This window comes from Thunnus thynnus, chromosome 16 (genome assembly GCF_963924715.1).
Source record: "Thunnus thynnus chromosome 16, fThuThy2.1, whole genome shotgun sequence".
NCBI lineage: Eukaryota > Metazoa > Chordata > Actinopteri > Scombriformes > Scombridae > Thunnus > Thunnus thynnus.
This window is the reverse complement of record NC_089532.1, coordinates 4,562,438-4,586,638: the sequence shown is the minus strand read 5'-3', so window position 1 is coordinate 4,586,638 and position 24,201 is coordinate 4,562,438. Positions and strand designations below refer to the sequence as shown.

The following is a 24,201-nucleotide window of genomic DNA, read 5'->3' as shown; positions in this document are numbered from 1 at the left end:
TTGCAGGTTATAGATTCTTAAATGATAGCAGTTGCTGTTTTTCTCTGTTTTATATCATTGTAAATTAAATATATTTGGGTTTTGGGCTATACAAAAAGACAAAACAGACAAACAACACAACATTTCCTAATAGGGCTGCAACTAACGATTAGCCTATTTTCATTATTGATTAATCTGTCCATTCTTTCCTCAATTAATAGATTAGTTTTTTGTCCATAAAATGTCAGAAAATGGTGACAAATGTCAATCATTGTTTTCTCGAAGCCCAAGATGCCACCAAAAATGTCAACAGTCAACAACCCAGAGATATTCAGTTTGCTCTATAGAAGTCTAAAGAAACCAGAAAATATTCACATTTAGGGAGCTGGAACCAGAGAATTTGGCTTTTTTTTCTTAAAAAACCACTCAAAACAAATAATTAATTATCAAAATAGCTGGCAATCAATTTTCTGTTGATGGACCAATCGTTGCAGCCATGTTTCCTACAACTAATTAATTAACTGAAGAAAGAACCAGTGGATGAATTGATAATGAAAACATTTACTAGTTACAGCCTTACTTACAATAGTTTAACAACACTACTGATATATTTACTGTATATGTGGAGGTTCCTCTTCACTACGCGCATCCTAATAATATTCAGGCCTTGTGTCTTCACAGTGAAATGCATTCAGGAAAAGAAGGTCATCCATAGAAAACAGGGGCAGATACTTCACTGCAGTGTGTATCAAAGGGCCTGATTTAACTGCATGGTCAAGGAAATATCCAGATAGTAATAACTATAAATATATATGGCTCAAAATAACGTAATATTGAAATGTTAAATGTGAAATGTGGTGCCATCTAGTGAGTTCAAAACCCAGGAACCATCTCTTCAAATACATCCTAGTGCCTCTAAGACTTGGATGTTATTATTTCATTAATTTAATTCACACAAAGAGCAAAGGTATAAATCCAAATTAAGATAAATGAGACTATTGTTTTAACGGTTATGTCTGCTGGGAATCAGAATAAATCACAGCATGGGTGTGGCAGCAGCCTCACAAGACATTTTCTCACTCGATAAATTAACCAAATTGAACAAGAAATTAGGAAAAACAATCTGGATTAGAGATTAATCAATTTAAACGGGAATCCAGCCTAGCTAATCGTCCCACCATTAGGATTTCTTTTTTTGGCTCTCTGGATCCACACACACATGCCTCCATTATCACCAACCACAGCTCATTAAATATCAGTAATGGTCATGACAACAAAATGAGTGGTTTTAATGTTCATATTATTTCATTTTAACAGCCGTAACTGCGGTTACAAACGTCTCTTTTAAGGCTGATATGTGACAGCTGTCAGTTGGACACTCCCTGACCGGCTGCTAGCATGAGTAGCCGTTAGCTTCGGTCGGCTTTCTCAATAAAAACCTCACTTTTCGATTTTATTTCAACAAGACACACACATATATATTTCAAAACAGGTGTGAATATTTGTTCTGAATTCAACCCCTACCGTCTGGATGACAAATGTGCGCTAAATCTTACCTGTTTGTGTCCAAAAAGATCCGGCTAACCGCTCAGCTTCGTCCCTGACAGGCTACATCCATCCATGGAGGTCTGACCGGACTCGTCCGTCCTGAGGTGTCCGGGCTGCTGCCTGTCCCATCCCGCCTGACAGACACTGTGGGGCCCGGTAACACTTCAGCTTCAGACTATAAACATGTCAAATATTATACTGTATTCACCTGTATGTACAGTAGCTGGCAATGTTTAAAATATATAGACTGACACAGAATTAAAACTATGCATTTTTGATTATATTTTGATTGTGAGATTATATTTTTCTATGTCCTTTTTTTGTAATTTATTTTTATTTAAAGAGACTTTGTATATAAAGGGAAGTTCCTCAAAAAATCTCATGTCTTCTTTTTCCAAGTAGCCGGGTTCTACTACAAAGATTAATTAATTATGTAAAACCAGAGGTGCAATGATTAGTCAATTAATCAATTAGTTGCAACCTATTAAATTAATCACCAACTATTTTTGACAAGTGATTAATTATTTTGAGTCATTTTTTAAGAAAACAATTTCCACATTCTCTGGTTCCAGCTACTCAAATATGAATTTGTCTTCTCTTGTTTTCTATGACAGTAAACTGAATATCAACTTCACTTTTCACCATTTTGTGACATTTTATGGACCAAACAACTAATTGATTAATCAAGAAAATAATCTACATTATAATGATAATCAGCCAAGGAAAATGTGTAAATTTAAATATTCACAAAAAACCCAAAGGAAAAGAAAGGAGGACACAAAATCCACTGTGGAAATGAAGGGACTAATCAACCTGAGTACTCATGTATCCACAGCTGAAACTTTGTGTACCTGTGTCCAGATTTAAATCTCAAATTTAATACGACACTGAAAGATTTGCAAAGAAAAAAACAACCACCAGAGAAAAACGCAGTCTGTGGGCATCAGTCTGGAACAAAGTCATTAACGGTGAAGCATCCTGTATGCAAACACAACACCTCAGTAACACCCAAAGCTATCAATATCTCCATCTCCTCCAGGCAGGGTGTTTCACTCTGTGGCTACAACCTTTTCTCTGACATTACAAACTACCCGCAGGTCTGTCTCAGTGCACCTGTGCACACACACACACACAGCAAACACACTGCCCTGGATATATAGATTATATTCAAACTCACCAGCAGAAAGAAAAGGAACTGAGGATGTGTGTATATATTTAGATGAACAGGTGAAGTAAACTTTACAAGAGCATGTCAAGTATGTCAGTGGGCGATACTGTGGAACATCTGAGTAAAGACAAATCATAATTGAGAGTAGAAGAGGATTTGTACACTCAGGTGATGTTTTTACCAGACTTCCATCTTATCTCAAGCTTCTTCACAGAGTTACTTCTATTGTAACATTATCTCATAACTGATCACAGAACAATAATACTAAAAAGCAATGCGACAAAAAAAAAAAAATCACAGGGGAAAGTTCAGATCTATCAATTTATTGTAGTGTGGACATGAATGAAATAACTTTCAAAATTAAATAATGAAATTAATTTAAATATGTTTTAATCAAGAGAAACAGTATAGATGATTTTTCTACTCTAATATTACATGTATTCAACTATAAAAAATAAAACACAAAAAGTCTGTTGAGACCATGATAATGAACGATCGATCTGTCTGTAACGAGAAAACATGCATAGCTTCATGTGGGTCCTGTCATCTGAGGCCTGAACCACCAAGCGACATCAGTTTGTTAACCAATTATCTTTGGGCTTAACTCCGGTATCACGCAGCTGGCTCATTTTTAATGGAGATAAATCACCATGGTAACCTATGTCAAACAGCTAACCTGCTCTGGACACAACTTCACAACTTAACACCCAGACTACTGACCAATCAGATCACTGGAAAAAAAAGGAGTCATCATTCCTACAGGATCCCGATAAGGATTTCCACTCCGGTTTTAAAACTGAGCTTCTAACAAAATTGAGACATAATTAATTATCTAAAACACACTAAACACAGCATTTTAATTGTGCAAAGTTAACTCTGATTCCATCACTGCAGTTTAGAACATAACAAGGTGACTTTGTGATGATAATTGGAGTTAAAACGAAACCTTCTGTTGTCTTTTAGGCTGCTAGAAAAATAATCCACACACTGAGATTAGCTGCTTTCACATGACCATGAAGCGCTCGTAGCTGGATAGTAAAACCCAGACTTGACTGAGCCAGTTGATAGCCAGCTTCGTGATACCGGTTATCTGGGACGGCCAATGTTAGGCTCAGTGAAGCCAGCTCACCCAAAGAGAGCCAGACTAAGTTGAACTCGCTTCGTGGTGCAGGTCTCTGATCTGTCCTGAGTGTTCGGTTGGCTTAAATGCATACTGGGAAATCATAGAAACTGGATGGATGATCATGAAATGTTACAGTCGTTGTGTTGTGTGTGACGGTGTCAGACTACTCATCTCTCCGTATATACAATCTGTACTCAAACAGAGTGAAGTTCATGATTCTAGCCACGAGTTCAGGAACAACAAACTCTCTTATCTTCTCGTAGCCCATGTGCTCATACAGCTTCTGAGCGTCAGTCTGGACCACAGAGGTGTACAGGACGACGGCTGTGTAACCTCTGTCACGAGTAAACTCCGTCACTGTCCGACACAGAGTCTTAGCGATGCCCATCCCGCGGTGGCTGCGGCGCACGGACATGCGTTTCAGCTCCAAGCACTCAGGCGCGTTTTCGGTAGGAAGGCAAGCCACCGTGCCGACCACCTGACCCTCGCTTTCAGCCACCCAAAAACACGAGTCCTTCTGCTTCAGGTAGGTGTCGGTGATGTTGTTGAGGTCCTTCTTGAGGGAGGTTTCGATGTATCTGTTGAACATGTAGACGACGAACTGCCGGGAGCCGGCCAGGACGAGGGTGACGGCCAGGATGGGCAGCAGGAAGGATTTGGAGCTGGTCATGAGGGCGCAGAACATGCACATGAGCACCATCTGGGTCAGAGGCTGTTTCAGAAGGTGCATGAAGGACGAAGGCACGTGTTCGCTCATCCCCAGGGTGAAGATCTCCTTCACGGCCTCCGCATCATCCTCCCGATATTTCCGGATCTGGATATTAGCCATGGCTCAGCTCTGCTTATCAACACAACAAGAGGTCAAACTGTGAGAGGTGACAAACTACTTACATCAGTTTGCATGCAATCACGTTCTCTGTCATCTTATTCCTTTCCAGCGTCACAGTGTGTTGAATAGAGCTGCAACGATTAGTTGATTAATCAATAAGTCGATAGAAAATTAATCTGTAACTATTTTAATAACAGAATAATCATTTTCATTCATGTTTTAAAATAACAACGCCACTTATTTGCTGCTTCCAGCTGCTCAAATGTGATCATTTCTTTGTCAAATATGATAGTAAACATAATATCTTTGAGTTTTTGGACTGTTGGTCGGACAAAACAAGACATTTGAAGATGTCATCTTGGACGAGAGGTTAACTGATGATGACAATAGTTGTTAGTTGCATCTCTAGTGTTGAAGCTTGTCTCTGTATCTTATCACAAGCTGTGTTCATACTGAATTATCATTTTGTTACTTCAATCTATCATTCTGATGTCAGAGGAATCATTATGTTATGTATCAAGTAAAAATACTAAACATTTACTGATTACAGCTTTACAAAAGTCAAGTTGCTTTCATTTTCTACACAAAATATAATTTATGATAAACTGAGGTATTTAGGTTGCTGGTACAACTAATTAAAAAATTTGAAGGCTATAAATTGGGCTCTGATAACTTGTGATATATCAGAAATGCCAAATATCAGATTATAAGTTTATAGATCAGATCAGATACCAGGCAGTATATAAAGTATTTAAAATGACCACGACCGTTACCAGCTGCCACAGTGATGCATCAATAATTATATTCCAGTAATATAATATCAAGGCTGCAATTAACAATTTATCATTTATTAATCAATTAATCATTTAGTTAGCAAAATGTTAGAAAAATAGTGAAAAAATGACATTATAATTTTTCATAGGATGCAGTGATGTGTTCAATTATCTTGATTTTCTGACTAACATTCAATACACATTGAATTTATTGTCATATGAAAGGTTAATCAAGAAACACAGAAAATCACTGCATTTAAGAGGCTGGAAGCAGAGAATTTCTGGCACTTTTGCTTGAGAAATGACTGAAACGATTAAATGATTATCATAATAGTTGCCAATCAATTTTCTGTCGACCAACTAATCAATTAATATACAGCTCTATATAATATACATTATTCTGAAATGTGCCATACTGCATAGTGGTGGTACTTTAGGTGTAATTTGATACTAGAACTTATGTACTTTTTAGAGCTGCAACGATTAGTCGATTAGTTTCAAACTATCACATTAAATATGGTAGTAGATAAATAAAAAATAAATAAACAGATATTTTGATAATCGATTAATCATTTTGAATCATTTTTTAAGAAAAGAAGTCCAAATTCTCTGATTCCAGCTTCTCAGATGTGAATATTTTCTGGTTTCTTTAGTCTCTTTGACAGTAAACTGAATATCTTTAGGTTGTGGATTGTTGGTCCGGACAAAAGAAAACATTTGAAGACGTCATCTTAAGCTCTGGAAAACAATGATCGACATTTTTCACCATTTTCTGACATTTATGGACCAATCACCTAATCGATTCATCAAGAAAATAATTCACAATGAAAATAATAATTAGTTGCAGCCGTAGCACTTTTACATAAGTAAAAAGTTTTTTTTCTACCTGTAATTTCTACACTGTGTTATTGCTACTTTTACTGAAGTAAAAGATTTTAACACTTCTTTCACCACTGAAAAGGACCTATGGATTACAGAAAAGAAACATTACATTACATAGTTTGTCCACCAGAGAGCACAAGTTACCTTTCAACTGTAAAATGTCCTGTTCAATAAATATCATGGTTACAATACTTGAACAAATACATTTAGGGGTTCCTCACAAGAAAAAAATAATTATGTTAAAAAACAAATATCCACCACTACATGTTTATTATTGTTTGTCTCTTATTGCTATAGTTTAAAGTACCCAACAGTAGGGGCAGTAAGTAAATCATAAAATCACACATAAACAGTCAGTCTGAAAGATAGCCTACACCTGTTTTTAACTGTAATAATGCTTGATACTGTTATTATTACCTTTTACATCCTATACAATACTTAATAAATGTAGGGCTTTTACTTGTAGAGGATTGTGTGGTTTTGTGTATTCTACTTAAAAGGAAAGGTTCACAAAGGTCAGGTGCCCATATGAACACTGAAGGAGGTTTTCCTGGCTGTAATCATTCCTCCTGTTCATACTGGCTGTTAAAAGAGCCCCTTCAAATGTGCTTTCAATGTAAGTGATGGAGGCCAAAATCCACAGTGTGTCCACGCAGTCGTTTTGTGCAAAAATGCATTTTAAAGTAGATGTGAAGCTTATATGAGGTTTCAGCAGTCTGAGTTAGTCGTATCAAGTGGATATCTGACACATTTACAGTCTCTTTTAGCATCAAATTTCCTCTTTGTGTTTCCTCAGATAGTGTTTCCCTGTTGAGCTGCGGTGGAAGTGTAGTAACAAAGAGGGACTTTGGCACTAAAAAGACTGTAACGTTGAAAAATGTCTACTTGATTTGTCTCATTTTGACGTTTGAAGCTTCATATTAGCTTCAGATAAACTTTTAAATACATTTCTGCACAGAAGGAGGACTGTGGATTTTGTCTCCCATCACTCACATTCCAAGTGTATTATGAGGGGATCTTCTGATGGCAAGTGTGAACAAGAGGCTTGATTACAGCAAGAAAAAACTGTTTCATTGTTAATTTGAGCTACTAACTGTTGTTTTCAGACACACCTGAAGACCTCTGTACTTGTCCTTTAGGTGAAACTTTGTGGAGCAAATTTTTCCACTTATGACACATTCATGTCTGTATAAATAAACACTCTGGAAAGGTCACAAAGGAACCAATAACTTACAGTAAACACACCATGAAGGATTATTTCTACATGGTACATTGGTGAAGACAGTTTCACCTCTGATCACAATGACCCTAAAACTAGCAACTAATTAACTGCAAAATCAGTGCCAGTCACGTGACAATCAGTTTTAACGGTTTTAACTGCAACGTTAGTCAAGCTAACCTTGTAAACTACTTGACCTAAAAATCGCGAAACGTTTAATTCAGATGATCATAAAGTCCCTGTGTCCTTTAGGATAATGTACACGATGATTAGAATGAGCTAACAGCAGCTAGCATCAGTGCTAGCCTCGCAAAGCTGCCAAACATTTGAGTCCAATTAGCCCTGAAGGCGTAAAACTGGAAATAAACAATAACGACATACCTGTTTTAGCTTGAGGAGCTTGAAAGCGGAGTCTGAATTTGCTGAAAGCAGCAATGATGCTAGGAAGTCAGAATCCTCTCATTATGTTGTGTCCTCTCTACTTCCTCAGCTCGGCTATGGTGCGTTCACGTAATGTCGTCAGGATGGGAAAACTAAAAATCAAGTGATTCTCGTATTGGTTTTACTGAGAGATTTTCTTTTTTATGTGATTGCTGCCATTTTGCCACCGTTTTGTTGAAAGTGGAAGCTATCGTGACCGTGAAAAATTAATGACACTTAGGAAGCTCATGTGAAGTGTTTTTCCTTCTCGGCTGCTCGTAGTTTTACCATAGATGCAGATAAATACGGTGTGTACGATGTCACCTGAACGCGGCTTGTACAACTTCCTGTTTGATGTAGGTTTCCTGCCACATGCTGAACTGTCTGTATGAATTTGTGTTTATGGAAAGTCAAAAAAATCCCCACTCTGAAGCTTCATATTATAATGATGTAACTCTGCATGACTGAATAGGGACTGGCACTGTGTCTGTAGTTAAACTGACAGTTAAGTTTTTGCTGTTACCCTGTAGAAATAAGACAGTATTTACTTAGCCAGTTGTTTAATTAGTGTTTCCCAACCTTTTTAGTTTGTGACCCCTTAAAACAAACCAAATGTTTACTAGCGACTCCTCGTCACCAGTTGTATGTCTGCCGGTTGTGACCACTTCAACCAAAAAGGGATTTCTTCCCGTTTTTCTGTTTTATTTTAATATTTTTTAAAACCCAATACGGTGAAATTTACCAGTAATTCACAAAAGAAATACTGACAGTAAAGCAACATTTAAATAAACATAGTTTTGTGTACAGAAAGTTGTTGTCATTTTTTTGTTTGTTTCTCATTTTCCTGTTTTGACATCATAATCTTGTGACCCATCAGATTCCTCGTGACTCCTTGTGGCTGCTTCAATGCCCATGTTGTGAACCACTGCCCTACAGTACACTGTAGAATTTAACATTTTATAAAATATGATCTCCACACAACACAATGCATGTCATGAAAATAGCCTATTGTTACCTATGGTTATATTTGAATAACTAATTAAAAAAACTAAAAAACAATAGAGAGATTCTGCAAATTTCCAGCTGTTTTGTATAGAAATATCAAGTCAAATTTGTTGGCTGTATTTACAAAAGAAAGCAGTTTGCACACAAAGAGACAAAACACAGTAAAAGCTGTAGGGTAAATAGGTCAAAGGTCCAAGAACCCTCCTGAAAAATGCAAAAATATTATTGCTCCATTAGCATTACTGTTAAGGTTTTATCTATAGTCTTTAGTATTTAAGATAACCCATTTTGGTTAATTGTACTAGTCATGTAGTCAGTGTCAGAGGCCATAAATGTACTGTAAATAAACCCTGAGGCAAAAATAATTCTAAAAATGAAAACTCTTTTTACAGGCACCAGTTTGGCACAAACATAGCCAGGTTATGTAATTTGAATTTGGTACAAAGTTCCTCAAAGTTCATGTCACTTTTTGTTATATTTTTTTCCTACAGGGGCAAAAGGGTAACATGCATGAGTCCCACAAGTTTAATCAAAATCTTATCTTAATAAGTGTCTGAAATTTGGCAGTAAAATACATACAGACAAAAAAAAAAATCCCAGCTATGCAACCTTAAAAAAGGACACAGTGAAGGTCAGAGAGGTCACAAACTGCTGCCATTACAGGCAAAACATGAACTGTTGTCACAATAACACACGTTGTGGTAGTTCACACTACAGCACCAATGAATTAGAATAAATGTAGAGTGTTTCACAATATATGAAGACTGAAAAAATAATTTATTGTCTCCTTAAAACAAATTTGACTAGATTTCATACATCAAATGATTGTAAAGATTTTCCCTTTTTATGAAGTAAACATTCCTCTACACCGATCAGCCACTATATTAAAACCACCTGCCTAATATTGTGTAGGTCCCCCCTCATGCTGCCAGAACAGCTCGGACCCGTTGAGGCATGGACAAGACCTCTGAAAGTGTTCTCTGGTATCTGGCACCACGACGTTAGCAGCAGATCCTTCTGTAAGTTGAAAGGTGGGGCCTTCATGGATGGGACTTGTTATTCCAGCACATCGCACAGATGCTCGATCGGATTGAGATCTGGGGGATTTGGAGGCCAAGGCAATAACTTGAACTCTTTGTCATGTTTCTCAAACCATTCCTGAACGAATTTTGCTGAAAGAGGCCACTGCCATCAGGGAATACCGTTGCCACGAAGGGGTGTACTTTGTCTACAACAATGTTTAGGTAGGTGGTACAAAGTAACATCCACATAGATGCCAGGACCCAAGGTTTCCCAGCAGAACATTGCCCAGCACATCACACTGCCTCCGCTGGCTCGCCTTCTTCCTATAGTGCATCCTGGTGCCATCTCTTCCTCGGGTAAATGATGCACACACATCTGGCTGTCCAAATGATGTAAAGAGCAGGCCACCTTCTCCCATTGCTCCATGGTCCAGTTCTGCTGCTCACATGCCCATTGTAGGCGCTTTTGGCGGTGGACAGTGGTCAGCATGGACACTCTGACCGGTCTGCAACGGTCAGAGTGCCCATGCACTGTGTGTTCTGACACCTGTCTATCATAGCCAGCATGAACCTTTTCAGCAATTTGTGCTACCAGCTCTTCTGTGGTATCGGACCAGATGGGTTAACCTTCGCTCCTTGGGAGCCCATGACCCTGTCACCGATTCACCAGTTGTCCTTCCTTGGACTACTTTGGGTAGGTACTGAGCACTGCATACCGGGAACACCTCACAAGACCTGCCGTTTTGGGGACGTTGTTATAAAAATCGCTCAGATCCTTACGCTTGCCCATTTTTCGGCTTCCAACACCTTAACTTCACTTCACTTGCTGTCTAATATTTCCAATCCCTTTACAGGTGCCATTGTAACAAGATAATCAATGTTATTCACTTCATCTGTCAGTGGTTTTAATGTTGTGGCTGATCAGTGTATATTGATAGTCAAAAAATAAAAGCATAATTTTTTCTTTAAACATTTAGTTTTGTTTATACAAAACATTCACTTAACACTTTCCCACTCAGCCAAGCGGTGAGCAGAAACGGAAGCAGCTCATAACTACTTTTCTTTCCAGTTTGTGTTTCTCTGTCTCCTTCCTTCTAGCCCAGGTTGATCTCCCCTGCAAACATGGTGATCAGCAGTATGATGGCGAATCCGGTGAGCAGGCCTGCATTCTGGATCAGGAAGAAGATTATCTTGGCAGACCTTCGTGTCTCTTCCTTTGCTATGTTGTCCATCTCTGGAAACTAAGAGGAAGAATGACAATCAGATATCTGTCTGATGTACAATCCTTTAACATATGACATTCACTGGCCTTATTATTCAACAGACAACTTTACGGGAAGTAATTATATACAAGCAGGAAGTGTGAATTGGTTGCTTTGTGAGACCACAGTCAATATTTTGTTCCAACATATGGAGAAAAGACCACAAGTCTGCATAGTCATCATGTGATAGCCGACATTGACAAATCTGGGAGTTTTTGCATGTTACAAATACAGATCAGTCTGATGGGAGCAAGTATTGCCAGTGAGGGCAAAGCCTAAAGGTTTGTTCAGACAGAATGCAAAGCGAATTTTCGCCTTGCCTCATTTGTGTGGATTTGACCGCTGGACCTTTTGTGTTTATTGTTTGTCTGTGGGAGTATCTTCAGTTCAGCTTCTGACTGAACTCAGAAATCACCAGAGACTCCAGTTCTTTCTGTTATTTCCCTAAAATGTCCTCTTCTCTCCTTTTCTCTCTTGTCTCTGTATGTTTATGAATAGATAATAGATAGAAATAGATTCATGGAGCTCTGTGAAATTTTTCACTCAAGTTGAAACATTTTCATTCGCCTTGCCTTGTGTCCGAACACACAGTAATACAGCTTTTTTCCTAGTCCCCAAATTATTCACTACAGCACCATATGTGTATTAATCCACGGCTGAAAATGCACCATTCACTCTAGTTTGAATGTCAAATACTAAAAACTACAGTGGCCAGCTGTTTTGGGAAATTTAGTTTTAAAAGAGTTCTGTCTTCAGTAAGAAGCGATGGACTTGCAGCTGAGTGCCACAGAAAGGGTAGGGAAGTGAGAAAGTATTGATTTGGTGACATTAAGAAAAATCTAGAATAACACCAGTCTTGTCCTTTAGATACAAAGGTGAGCAACTGCACAACCGCAAAAAAGGAACAGAAAGAACCATTTGGATACAGTGTCCTCAGTTTAACTCACCATGTCTGCCAATGCAATATACAGGAACATTCCTCCTGCGATGGCAAAGATTGCGTTGGGGGCAAAGTTGCTCCCGAGCAGGATACCGAGCACGAGGCCGACGTAACACGACACTGCTGACAGCAAGTTGAAGAATATGGCTTGTGGGACGGTCATACCAGCGTTCAGCAGGATCACAAAGTCACCTGCAGACGGAAAAAAAAACATACGTTTTTACACAATAATGGGGGAGCAACTGAGGTTTTAACATTACCTAAAAAGCAATGAGTTTGTGTTTTTCTCTCTCTTGTACTTCTGAAGGATATTGATGACTTTGTGGTCTGTAAAAAAAAAAAAGTTTATAAAGTAATTGTTTAAAAGTGCTTCCACTACCCGCCTTTTCACTTCACTACATAATGGGGAATCCTGCTACGAGGCGGCGACTGACATTTCTAACAGGTAGAAGCTTCTCATACTGGCATTTACATTATTCCCTTTTCACTAGACATGTCTGTTCACTCTCTGAACTAAAAAAGAAGAAGATGACTACATTAAAATATTCTTTATTATGTTTAGGTGACCAGAAAAGAAGAAAAACCTGTGCAATGACACCGGTATGAAACACTGAATACAACAGACCTGCAATGAATAATACTTAAAAGTCTTTGTTGACACTTATATTTCATTAGTTTTTGTTGATTCAAATCTATGATATGTTTTGAGGCTGTGCTGCTGTTGTATTGGATTGCTTTATATTTAAAGGTGTTTCTAATATTTCGTCCGGCTGATTTTCATATATGGAGGAGCAAACATATTAGAAACACCTCACAATATAATGCTGCCTAGTTCAATAATAAAATAACACATAAAAACTGACCATAGAGTTGAATTAACACCTCTCTGACAAATATTAAGACTTATAAGCTTTACAGATGTAGTATTTACTACAGGACTATATCATTACAGGTGTTTCAGGCCAGTCAGTGTGTAACATATGGAGTTGGGACACACTATATCAAGAGATACAGTATTGATGCAGTTCTGCAGTTTTACAGTAGAGGTCGATAAAGATTCTTAATAGCTATTTAAGTTTAAGTGAAGAGATACAACCTGCTTCTACTAATTTCCCCTTTAGTATCTTTAAGGTTGGAATATAAATACATATTCATGTTGTTCCAGCTCTTCATTGAAGATATGTGATGTTTATAATGAGGGAAATATTCAGTCCATAAGATGAAAAACCCCAAGACTGCACCATTCCTTCATATGGAAATGCTCTTGATATCATGTGCAGCATTTCTTATACAAATTTCCCCAAAATTCAGCTTGAAATGTTTGGTGTCTTTATAAAACTGTGGGATCTCCAGTATGATTTCCAATAAAGTTCTGTGAGTTTGAACAATGTTTGGCTGCACAGTGTTGAGTTTGTACTGACCGACCTACCAGTGGGCCCACTGGGGTTGAATTATGGATGATGTTTACTTATCACTCACCCAGCTCATGTGGAAACTCCTCACATACTATGGCCGTGGACGTACTGAACCCTGTCAGTACCGACACTGTGAACGAGGCGCCGATAGCCAGGCCGTCGATGAAGTTGTGCAGTGCGTCGCTCAGAGTTATCATCCACGCCACCGTCTTGATGCTTTTGATGTGTTGCCCACGCAGCCAGTAACACATCACGCCGGACGACTGGACGTCCTGGAAGAGTTTTAAAAGAATTAAACATTTTGTGGGCACGTGGCTCGTGCTACTGTTTGACTATTTCAAAGAGGAGTCAAATGCAAACAATGGCATATGTGGACTTATTGATTCACAAAGATAACATGCAAGGATATCTGTATGTTTAAAACCCAAAGTTCAAATCATCCAGAAAAAAAAGCATCACATTTTACTCTTGGCATCAGTGCCTTGTTAATACATTTTCTCTGTCAATATTACAACCGTAAAGCTACGAATGTTTAGATTATAACCCTACATGTTTAATTTAGACATCACTGCACAGGCAAAACTCTTTTATTTTCCACCTTAATAGGTCGAATTAACAAAACACAACAGATTCGGAAAGATAGACCACAGGAAATATTTTTCCTAAATGGATGTGCAACAGATCTCTTCAATGACAAATATAATGGCACAAGTGTTGCTAATGGGCAACCTGAGAACAGGCGGGTATAAACAGAGCCTTTGGGACTCGGTTGAAGATACTCTGCGGTGACAAAACGCCCCTTTTATTAGCCACAACCAAACAAGGAGTCTTTGTGCTTGAGTCAGACAATTCCAGCATTTACCAGGAGGGGAAGGATCTGAGGCCTTCGGCTTGGTTCATTGCTTGATCCCTCTGTGACACCAGCCTGTCTGTTTGTTTAGTATTTTGATCCCCACAAAGCTGGACTCCTCAATATGACACAAGAGAATTCACTGTTAAACATTAACGCCAGCTCTAATCGCCATGAGTCACTGATAACAGCTCAGTAAATGACTTCTGAGCAAAAACTGAGCTTATCAAAAAAATGAAAGAAGAAGTGCATCCGTGCCACAATAAAACACCACCACTTTCCGGTTACTGCATCTTCTTTAAATTCTGTTGACGATTTCACTTTTTTCATGTCACACACTGTAACTCACACCCGTTTCACTACATAAGACGTCTATATTAGAGTCATCTTGTTTATAGCCCATGATGAATTCCTGGTAGGTGTGCCTGTGATAGTGGATTGTGGTGGACAGCAAATCTGTATCAAGCACATAATTGATTACTCTGATTCCTCACAGTCTTTACAAGCTTATCTGAAGACTGAGCTACTCATCAGATAATACACGATTGAGTACAAGGTTGCATTGCTGTGTAGGTTAATGTGACATGTGTGAGTTAATCAATCCCATGAGGCAGAGTTCAATGTAAAATAAAAGTGTTGCTTCACAACTCCTCAGCCTCTACTTATTACACTGTTCTAAATAACACAAGTGTGCACCGGTACCTGAGAAGACATCACATTTGTATGTGAAGGGTCTGGGTTCGGGCAGCTCTTGTCTGTGGCGATGGTGTTGACGCTGGTCAAAACAATGGAGTCCTTTTTCTCCGGTATGTCTCCATTGTGGAGGGAGTTTTCTTGAGGCTGCTCTGCAGGAGTGAAGTGGCTGTGGCCATGCTAAAGACAAGAGAGACAGCGGAGTCAGAGGAGAGAACAGAGAGTAGCAGAACAGAAAGACAAAGAGGATGGAAACAGCTGATAGAAAGAACGAAACACTGTGTAGGTTTGATGAATTGGTAGACTGGGTGGATAATTGTTTTATTTTGAGTCTGCAGTACACAGATGCAAAAATATCCAGCTAAGTTCTCAAAATGTGCCAGTTACTCTTTTATTATACTTCATCATTCCCTGCCTACAAGAGAACATATTAACTGGTGTTACTGGGCAGCACCCACATAGAAATATGTGTTACTGAATGAATGTGGAACAAGGTATAGTTGACACAGCATGCTAAAAAAAAAGTGGTCTTTGCACACCTTTAAACAGATAGGCATGTAGTCGACTCATGCACACTGTCAGCACAGTGGTGAATTTATTAGATAGCTACGTTTCAAAATGCCTGAAATGCCTGATGAATCAATAATCAATAATGATAATGATTTTTTGTCAGCAATGCTAACGTGATAATGTCGAGCAGGTGTAATGTTTACCATGCTCATCATCTTTGTTGAGTGTGCTAGCATGCTGACATTTGCCAAATAGCAGTAACTAAACACAAAGTACAGGTGAGGTTGAGGAGAAATTCGTTTTGCAGGTATGCATGTACTCCAGACCGACCCACAGCAGCGTAATATGCTGCTTTCTAAAACCGGTACAAATCACTTTTACAAAATAATTATGTTTAATGATGTGACAACACTATGGTTAAGGTCTGGTTAGGTTTAAGCACAGGTTAGGGTTAGGGAAAGATCATGGTTTGGGTTAAAATGATCACTTGAAACTTGGTTGTACTTCCTTAAAGTACAACCAACCAGTAACTAACTATCTAGCCATCCACCCAACCCGCCTCCTTCTAATAAGAAAGTCACCTTATATTGACGTCATCTGAACTGCATCACTTCCCCGGGTCATAATTACTACGGCCACTAGATGGCGTCTGTCACTCAAATGTAACTGTAGGTTGTTTTTGGCGGCTGAACTTACGACCTATAGTGCCATTTTTCTTAGGAGGACAGGTTCATTAGAATTCATCCTGAGAGGGACATGAATGTCTGCACCAAATTTCATGGCAATCGATCCAATACTGATTTAGACAGTCACTATCGTCACCATCAAGGTGCCGCTAGTGGAAAAGTCAGACAACCGCCAAAGTCTGTGATACATCCTCTAAGAACCATGAATGTCAGTGCGAAATTTCAAGACAATCCATCAAATAGTTGTATATTTCAGACTGGACCAAAGTAGCGGACCGAAAGACAGACAGGCCAACATTCTTCGTGCTTCGTGCTAGCAGGGCTAAAAAAAAGCACGTAGTCGTGACTCAATGAGTAAATCGAGGAAACGAAAGGTCAGATCAAAAGGTGGCGCAACTTTGGAAACATCAGGTACTAGCAGATTGTTTGTCATATTTTACATCCATGCTTAATTTATTTCCTCTAAACTTTTTGACTTTAATGCAGCTTTATTGTGTTGACTTTCACAGACAGCTTTCTTCAAATTGATTCCCTGCCATTATAAATCTATGCTGTTGCCTCGTTTCATTACCTGTTTTAGTTTAAAGTTAAATATATAAGGATTCTAAGCTATCAAATACTGTACATCTTTCATGTTCTGAAAGTCACAATGTGTGTCCCTGAGCCCTCTATAACATGATTAAAATAGAATGATGTAACGTGACTCCCATGAAGTGGTATTACCTTCATCGTAGTCAGTAATTAGCTGTTTAATTAGCCAATAAATCATGGCTATTCATTAGGTAGTTATAAAAGTCAAAATAAGTGATAAATGTTATCTCTGTAATAAAAAAAAATTGCTTTGCACTTCATGAACTCACTAACAAGACTGTCCTTACCTCATTCTCGACCCGAAGAGCCATTTTCAGTATCTTCTCCATAAAGAAAAGGAGATAAAACCCGCCAAATATTCCAACTGCATTCGCCACATAGTTGTCTGATTTGGGATCAAAACCTAGTGCCTGTGTATTAATAGAAAGATGGAAGAATGTTAGTCATGTATACAACACCTCCTGATCCACATGTATGTCTGTTTTTGTTTTTACGTCCTTTATGAAGCACTGAAACATCTTTGAAACGTTGTACATGAATCTCTTGACCTCTTGACTGGCTTCTTCTTAAACAGTTCCCTTCTCTTACAAACCTCTGGTATGAGCTGAAGCACAGCGTTGGAGAAGAGCGTCCCGATGGCCAGGCCGATGAAGTAGGTCAGCACTTTGGGGAAATAAGGTTTCTTGGTGAAGGGGATCAGCAGGAGACCAAGTAGAGACGCCAAGTTGATCACAGTGACCGCCAGGAACCCATAACCCCAAACTGCCAGGAAAGAAAGGATTAACAGTTACTATGCCATCATCATTAATTAATATAACTTCATTGTTTTTCTGATTTTTGTGACATGTTTAGAGCGTTGTGCTTTGGTTTAAGGTCATGCTGAATTTCTCTTCTGTTCAGCTTTTTCTTTGATCATTCTTGGTACCAATTATTCTTCTCTTTATTGGAAGCAAACTGTTATAAAACTGTAAAAAAAAAAAAAAAAAAAAAAAAAACATCACCAGAGGATTATTCTCTTATGAATGTGTTTAAAACAACAAATGTAAAAGCTTTGATTAATTGGGTTTAAGATGAAACATGGCAGAGAATTTCAGGTCATGCAGGACAACCACTGGTGGCCATATTGGAGATCCTCAGGTATCAAAAGGGCTTTTTATCCCTGAGTTTCGGCTATGAGGCAGCTCTTCCTCTCAGGCTGCCTCCTTCAACAATATTTGCAGACCTTAAACCCAACCATGGAACTAAAGACCAGCACAGCCAGCCAGACTGACTATTGCCTGAGAAGCTAAAATTGGAGCAAATCGTCAGTTTTTAGATAGACATCTAAGTTCACTGCTTACAGAAAAGCTCATTTAAAGGTGCAGTGTGTAGAATTTAGTGGCATCTAGCAGAACAGACTTGGCAGAAATGGAATATAATATTCATAAGTATGTTTTAATTAGTGTATAATCACCTGAAACTAAGAATTGTTGTGTTTTTGTTGCATTAGAATGAGCCCTTTATATCTACATAGGGAGCAGGTCCTCTGACATGGAGTCCACCATGTTTCTACAGCAGCCCAGAAGGGACAAACCAAACACTGGCTCTAGAGAGGGCCTTTCATGAGTTTCGTGGCCACCGTATATTCTCCTACACGCTTGGAAAGGGGGGGTGAAGGGTATACAGTTGGTTACAATCTGCAATCTCACTGCTAGATGCCACTAAATTCTACACACTGGTCCTTTAAATTGTATTCTGAGTAAATTAAGACAAACTACAAAACACATCTAACTAAGTTCTGCTCACTCCAACAGAAACCTTTTGCCTTTTATAAGAGCAGTATGAGGACATTTACAGGGAAAACTCAGTGAAATGTGAAGAATTGTTTGCTCCTCAGCATCGTTAGCAAACCACACTCTTTTCATTGTTCAGTAATTGTTAAACACACATCACTGAGGTAGGATGGATAACAGTCAGTGTGCAGCTGTCTTAATGAGCATTTGAATGTATAAACGGAATAAACATTGGCTCAACTATGATATTTTAATGAAATCAGCCCCTAATAGAGTACCAGTCAGAAGTTTGGACACACTTTCTCATTCTCAAGGGAATAGATACAGTGGTGCTATATGTATAATATATCTAACTTATAGCAGCTATTATGGGAGCTAAAAGTACCAACATCACTAAATCTATCTAAAGTTCCCTCCTTGTTTAGTATGTAAACATTTAATACATGTTTATAACACACTATAATGTAGTTATTAGGTTATGTTATTATGCAAATATTCATAAGACATTTCTTAGAGTTTATTAATGTACAGAATTTTTCAGTATTTGTGTTACTGATACTTTTCTTAGTGTGAAATTCTTGTTTTTACTTTTTGGTAACAATTTATTAATGAAACTTGCGGAACAAGTCGCCATATATGGCAATTTTAAGTCGCATGATCATTCTAATGATCAGAAACTAATGAACACACATCTCCTCATAAACAAGTGACATTCATCAGGCCGCAACAAGCAAATTATGACAAGTATGAGCCGTTAAGAGAGTTTTTTGAATACAAGCAAACGTCTGCTTCTTGCATGAGACCCATCAACTGTTTATATATCAGCATCCAGTTCACAGGATTATAAACCATTTATTAACTCTTTATGTACTGCTTATAAATAATAAAGATGACGGGAACTTACAGTAAAGTGTTACCAAATAGCTTTGTGATGCAACTTGAAAACCTACATTTTGTTATATTTATTACAGCAGAGTATGCAAACAGGCACGTAACTCGACATAATAGACACGGTATTTATTTGAGGAAGAGAAATTCTGTTGATAAGGCCAGAGGAGGAAACAGCATGCGCAGCATCACCGGACAACAACAGTCACAGTTGGCTGTAACAGCACAGAGGAGGAGCGTGTGACGGTTTATCTGAGAGGTCAGCGGCTCTGAGAGTCAATCCAGGACATTGTGGATCATTATGGCTCCACCGAAGCAGATGAATGTGTTTGTGACTTTGTTAACACAGCCGAGAGCGGAGATGGACAGGAAGGAGTGACAGATAACCTGCGACAAAGGTCCAGATCCAAACCAACTAAGCTTTTTCATATTTTCTTATCTTAGAAAGGAAATTAGGACTTCAAAATTTAAAAAAAACTAAAAAGTAAAACTGGTCCTTGCTCTGACAAAATGCTTGACTGGCTGACAGTAAAGCAGATTACAGGAAAGTGAAGCATTTTAAAAATCTACAGGTGGTTTATTCTGTTTTGCACAGATTAAAACATCCCATTCTCTTCCAAGATTTTCTGTGGACAAAAATCATCCTTCAGTTTTTGTAGGATGCTTACCATCAACGTATGAGAGTGTTGTATGTTTGATTTATTAGGTTTATTTCTGATATAATGTGTTTGACACGTTTAGACATTATCATATGTCGGCATGCTTTCCTTTTGTTTTGCTCTTGTTGCCTCTGTAGGAAATATAAGAAGTGTCTCATAAACCCTCGTGGGCACCTTTCAGATTAAAATATTCATTCATTCGTAACAAGAGGTATCAGGAAATGTTAGATAACAGGGAATGTGTCGTCATATCTAAACTATATTAAGACATGTTTTTCCAAACCTTTTGGGAAACTTCCAAGGTTAACATAACCTGGAAATTACTAGATTTCTGTGTACATAGTTAGTCAGATTATTGACTTTACAAATCTATGTAGTAACCTTTTCAGTGCTGCTGAAGCTGAGTCTCGTGATAAAGAAAACAACCTCATAGTGATTCATTTAAAGTCCCCCCTACATGCAAAAATGTGTTTTTCTTCTTGTTCCTTCAGCTGCATGTTTGAGTTTCACTGTTCAGAATGATGTGTGTCTAATATTCAATTTACTCAAGTGTGTAAGCCTCCAGTGCAAATACAGTGAAATGTTAGCGTTTTAAACTAGTTAACCAAAAAACACATCAGACACAAATTATTAGTCCAAGCAAAGTATTTTTATATATTAAAACATTTTAATCACTATGTTTCCTGTCTTTGCTTCATGTAGCGATGAATCGAGTAAAAGTTATTATGTCCATACTGTATTGTTTGTTTTTGGGGGATTGAATGAAATGAACAGAGACGGAGAAAAAGGAAGACCTCTGACAAACTGAGGCCGGTTTTGAACCCTCGACTTCAAAGCTGAATGAAATTAACCTTCAGCCACTCAGCTTCCAGTTTCATCCTCTTGTGTTTTTTTTTTAAAGGGTGTACAAGCAAAACAAATTGGCAACCACTGCCTTGAAAAAAGCGTCCCCCATCCACAAAACAGCTCAACAATCTCCAGTATTTGTATCACTGTAGATGAAAGTGCTGACGGACCTGTTTCAAGGCAACAAACCTCCATGAACCGTGAATTATTTGAGTTGCGGGGGTCTTAACAAATAAACCGGGAGGCGAGGCACGCAACGCTGGAATGAAGCAACTCACCAGTGTAGTCGAGAGGCGGCAGAGCTTTGGGGGCGGTGAAGGGGCAGGAGGGCAGCAGCACCTGGGTCAACACAGCGGGACAGATCCTCCCCAGATGTCCCACAGTCAGCTGACTGACATTACTGAACCCGAAGTGGGACAAGATCTGCTCTGCTGAGGGACACTGAGGGGCAGGAAGACGTTGTTTTATTTGTCTCTACAATCCTTTCTGCTGTTTTTAACGTTCCTATGTCTTGCATCTGTCTTTTATGTGTGTTTTTGAATCTTTTTATTACAGCTTTTTTATGAGTTGTGCAATATAAATAAAGTGTTTATTATTGTTATTATTGGCAGTGGATAAAACAGGATACAGTAATGATATTTATAATGAATTACACTGTAATGTTGAGAGAAGTAGAGGGTAAGACAGTACTGGAAGACAACTATATCCAGTTATATACATAGTAGTACAGTATAATGTTATCATATAGCTTAATTGAAGGTAGAAATGTTTTTCAATATATTGTGTGCATTATTGAATCTTAAAAGCATTACAACTAAAAGCTAAAGTTGTGAGCTGTATGGTTTTGTAACTCTTTCGAGCCTGATGAGCATCAACAACTCTTCTTCTAAGATCCCGAAAAGCCATGACGCACTTCCACAAACTGTTGTTGTGAAGCTCAGACTTTGATAGTGAAGAGCCATATTTCTCTTCTTTAAATAAAGCCGAGCCTCCCCGACTCGAACCTGATTATCATCCCATTGATTGAAACACCGGACTCTAATTTCCCCTTCAAATGAACCGATAATCCTAGAGGTTCACATACTTTTCCCAACACACAAATATGTAACTTTGGATTATTTTCCTCGATAAATAAATGAACACATGTGAGGTTTTTGTCTCATTTTGGTTCCCTTTATCTAGTTTTAGGACTTATTTTAGGTCATATTTACACAAAAATACAGCAAAATCTAAAGAGTTCACAAACTTTCAAGCAGCACTGTATATCTGATCAAATACATAGTCATTAATGGATATTTTTTATATTTCTTTCATGTTTTTCTGTTTTACAGCTCAAAATTTTAGCTTATAGTTGTAAAAAAATGCATTTAAGATTCAATAATGCAGACAGTATACTGAAAAACATTTCTACCTTGAATTAGGCTACATGATAACATTATACAGTACTGCTACCTCTACTTCTCTCTACTTTACAGCATAATTAGAATAAATTCATAATAAATATCATTACTGTATCCTTTAAACTATAAATGCCTACAGATAGCAAGTAAATCAGATATAAATACAGATATATTTCAGACATTTGTGATATAAAAGTGCATATAGGACGACAAAATAAGTGGAAAATTAGAAAAAAACAAGTTTTAATTTTTTCTTCATTAAATATATAAACTCTCCAGTTTAGTGTATAATCTCACCTCTTGGTTTGCCAGCGGGTTTTCTTCTGTTACTGACGGAGGTCTTCTGGCTGAGATCAACACCAGCAAATCCTCCAGATTCTCCGTTGAGATGGATTTGTTTTCACCATAATAGCGTAAAATGCTCTCTAGAAACCTCTGTCCATCCCGTTCACTCACATTCACACTCTGGGACGCTGCTATATAAACCAAAGCGCACCCAATAAAACATCTAAAATGCCACATCTCTGCTTTTAAAGTATAAAAAGTTTCCTCTGGTAAATAAATCTGCTACTTCTGCTCCTCTAAAAGCTTTTTACTTGAGCCAAAATTCATTATATCCGCGGAGCTTCCAGATCCATGAAGAGTCAGAGCAGAAATGTGTTTTTGGAGTTTACTTCCAGCCTGACTTGACGGTCTTTTTTTTTTTTTTTCTTTTTTTTTTTTTTTTGGGAGCAGCAGTCCTCTCTGATGTACTCTCAATGATCAATCACGACTATCAGAGGTAGATCAGGTTCAAAGATCAGCCTGCAGAGGCATGAAGGGAAAACATGGAGGTGACCGACCGCGTGCAGCAACTGTTTCAATGCTTTCTTTTGTGGCCGACATTCTCATTTGGTATGCAACGTGCTCACACACACACACATTAACACACACACATTAACATACAAACACACACACACACACACACACACACACACACACACACACATACAATGAAGAGTAGAGTGTGTGTGCAAAAGGTTATAGTGTGAGGAGGAAAAAAACACAAGCAGTGTAATATTTACAGCTGTGTCCACGTGAACTCATAATGAAACAGCTGGAAGTTGAAAAAAAAAAAAAATCACAAACATCAGAACATGTGAGTCGGTTGTGTTTGAGTCTCTGTCGCCTCCTAATGGCAGCTGATGATCGATGCATGATAAAGATCCCAGTAAAATTAAAGGATAGATTCACAATTTTTCAATTCTCTCTTAAAACAAGGTGTCCATAGTAACAGTGAAAGAGGTTTTCCTCGCTCTAATCATTCCTCCTGTTCATACTGGCTGTTAAAAGATCCTTCAAATGTGCTTTCAGTGTAAGTGATGGAGGCTAAAATCCACAGTGTGTCCACACAGTCATTTAAAAGTTGATGTGAAGCTTATATTCAGCTTCAGCAGTCTGAGTTAGTCATATCAAGTGGATATCTGACACATTTACAGTCTTTTTAGCATCAAATTCCCTCTTTGTGTTTCCTCGGACAGTGTTTCCCTGTTGAGCTGCAGTGGAAGTATAGTAACAAAAAGAGGAACTTTAGCACTAAAAAGACTGTAACGTTGAAAGATATCTGCTTGATGTGACTCATTTGGACGCTGAAGCTTCATATTAGCTTCAGATTAAAAAGAAGAAGAAGAAAGGTCCAAGGTACTCTACCGGCAAAAAAGTTTAAAAGCCTTTATTCTGAT

General features: G+C 38.2%; 3 protein-coding genes across 6 annotated transcripts in view; all 3 read right to left on the bottom strand.

Moving 5' to 3' along the window:
• Window positions 1-1,683, bottom strand: part of dctn1b (dynactin 1b) — a 46,091-nt gene extending 44,408 nt beyond the window's left edge. For all 4 annotated transcript variants that reach the window (XM_067615066.1, XM_067615067.1, XM_067615068.1 and 1 more), the window contains exon 1: window positions 1,536-1,683. The gene's annotated coding sequence lies outside the window, so the exon portion shown is untranslated. The remainder of the gene's footprint in view (window positions 1-1,535) is intronic.
• A 1,319-nt stretch (window positions 1,684-3,002) lies between these two features.
• LOC137199929 (probable N-acetyltransferase CML1) lies at window positions 3,003-8,221 on the bottom strand. Its single transcript, XM_067614543.1, has 2 exons — window positions 7,903-8,221; window positions 3,003-4,656 (listed from the first exon to the last, which is right to left on the bottom strand). Exon 2 carries the CDS (start codon window positions 4,645-4,647, stop codon window positions 3,982-3,984), a length of 666 nt encoding a protein of 221 aa, XP_067470644.1. The 5' UTR covers window positions 4,648-4,656; window positions 7,903-8,221; the 3' UTR covers window positions 3,003-3,981.
• A 1,481-nt stretch (window positions 8,222-9,702) lies between these two features.
• On the bottom strand, window positions 9,703-23,448 carry slc39a8 (solute carrier family 39 member 8). Its single transcript, XM_067614660.1, has 8 exons — window positions 22,778-23,448; window positions 21,359-21,521; window positions 17,508-17,677; window positions 17,203-17,325; window positions 15,138-15,308; window positions 13,650-13,857; window positions 12,178-12,362; window positions 9,703-11,209 (listed from the first exon to the last, which is right to left on the bottom strand). Exons 1-8 carry the CDS (start codon window positions 23,000-23,002, stop codon window positions 11,063-11,065), a joined length of 1,392 nt encoding a protein of 463 aa, XP_067470761.1. The 5' UTR covers window positions 23,003-23,448; the 3' UTR covers window positions 9,703-11,062.
• Window positions 23,449-24,201: the final 753 nt, after the last annotated feature.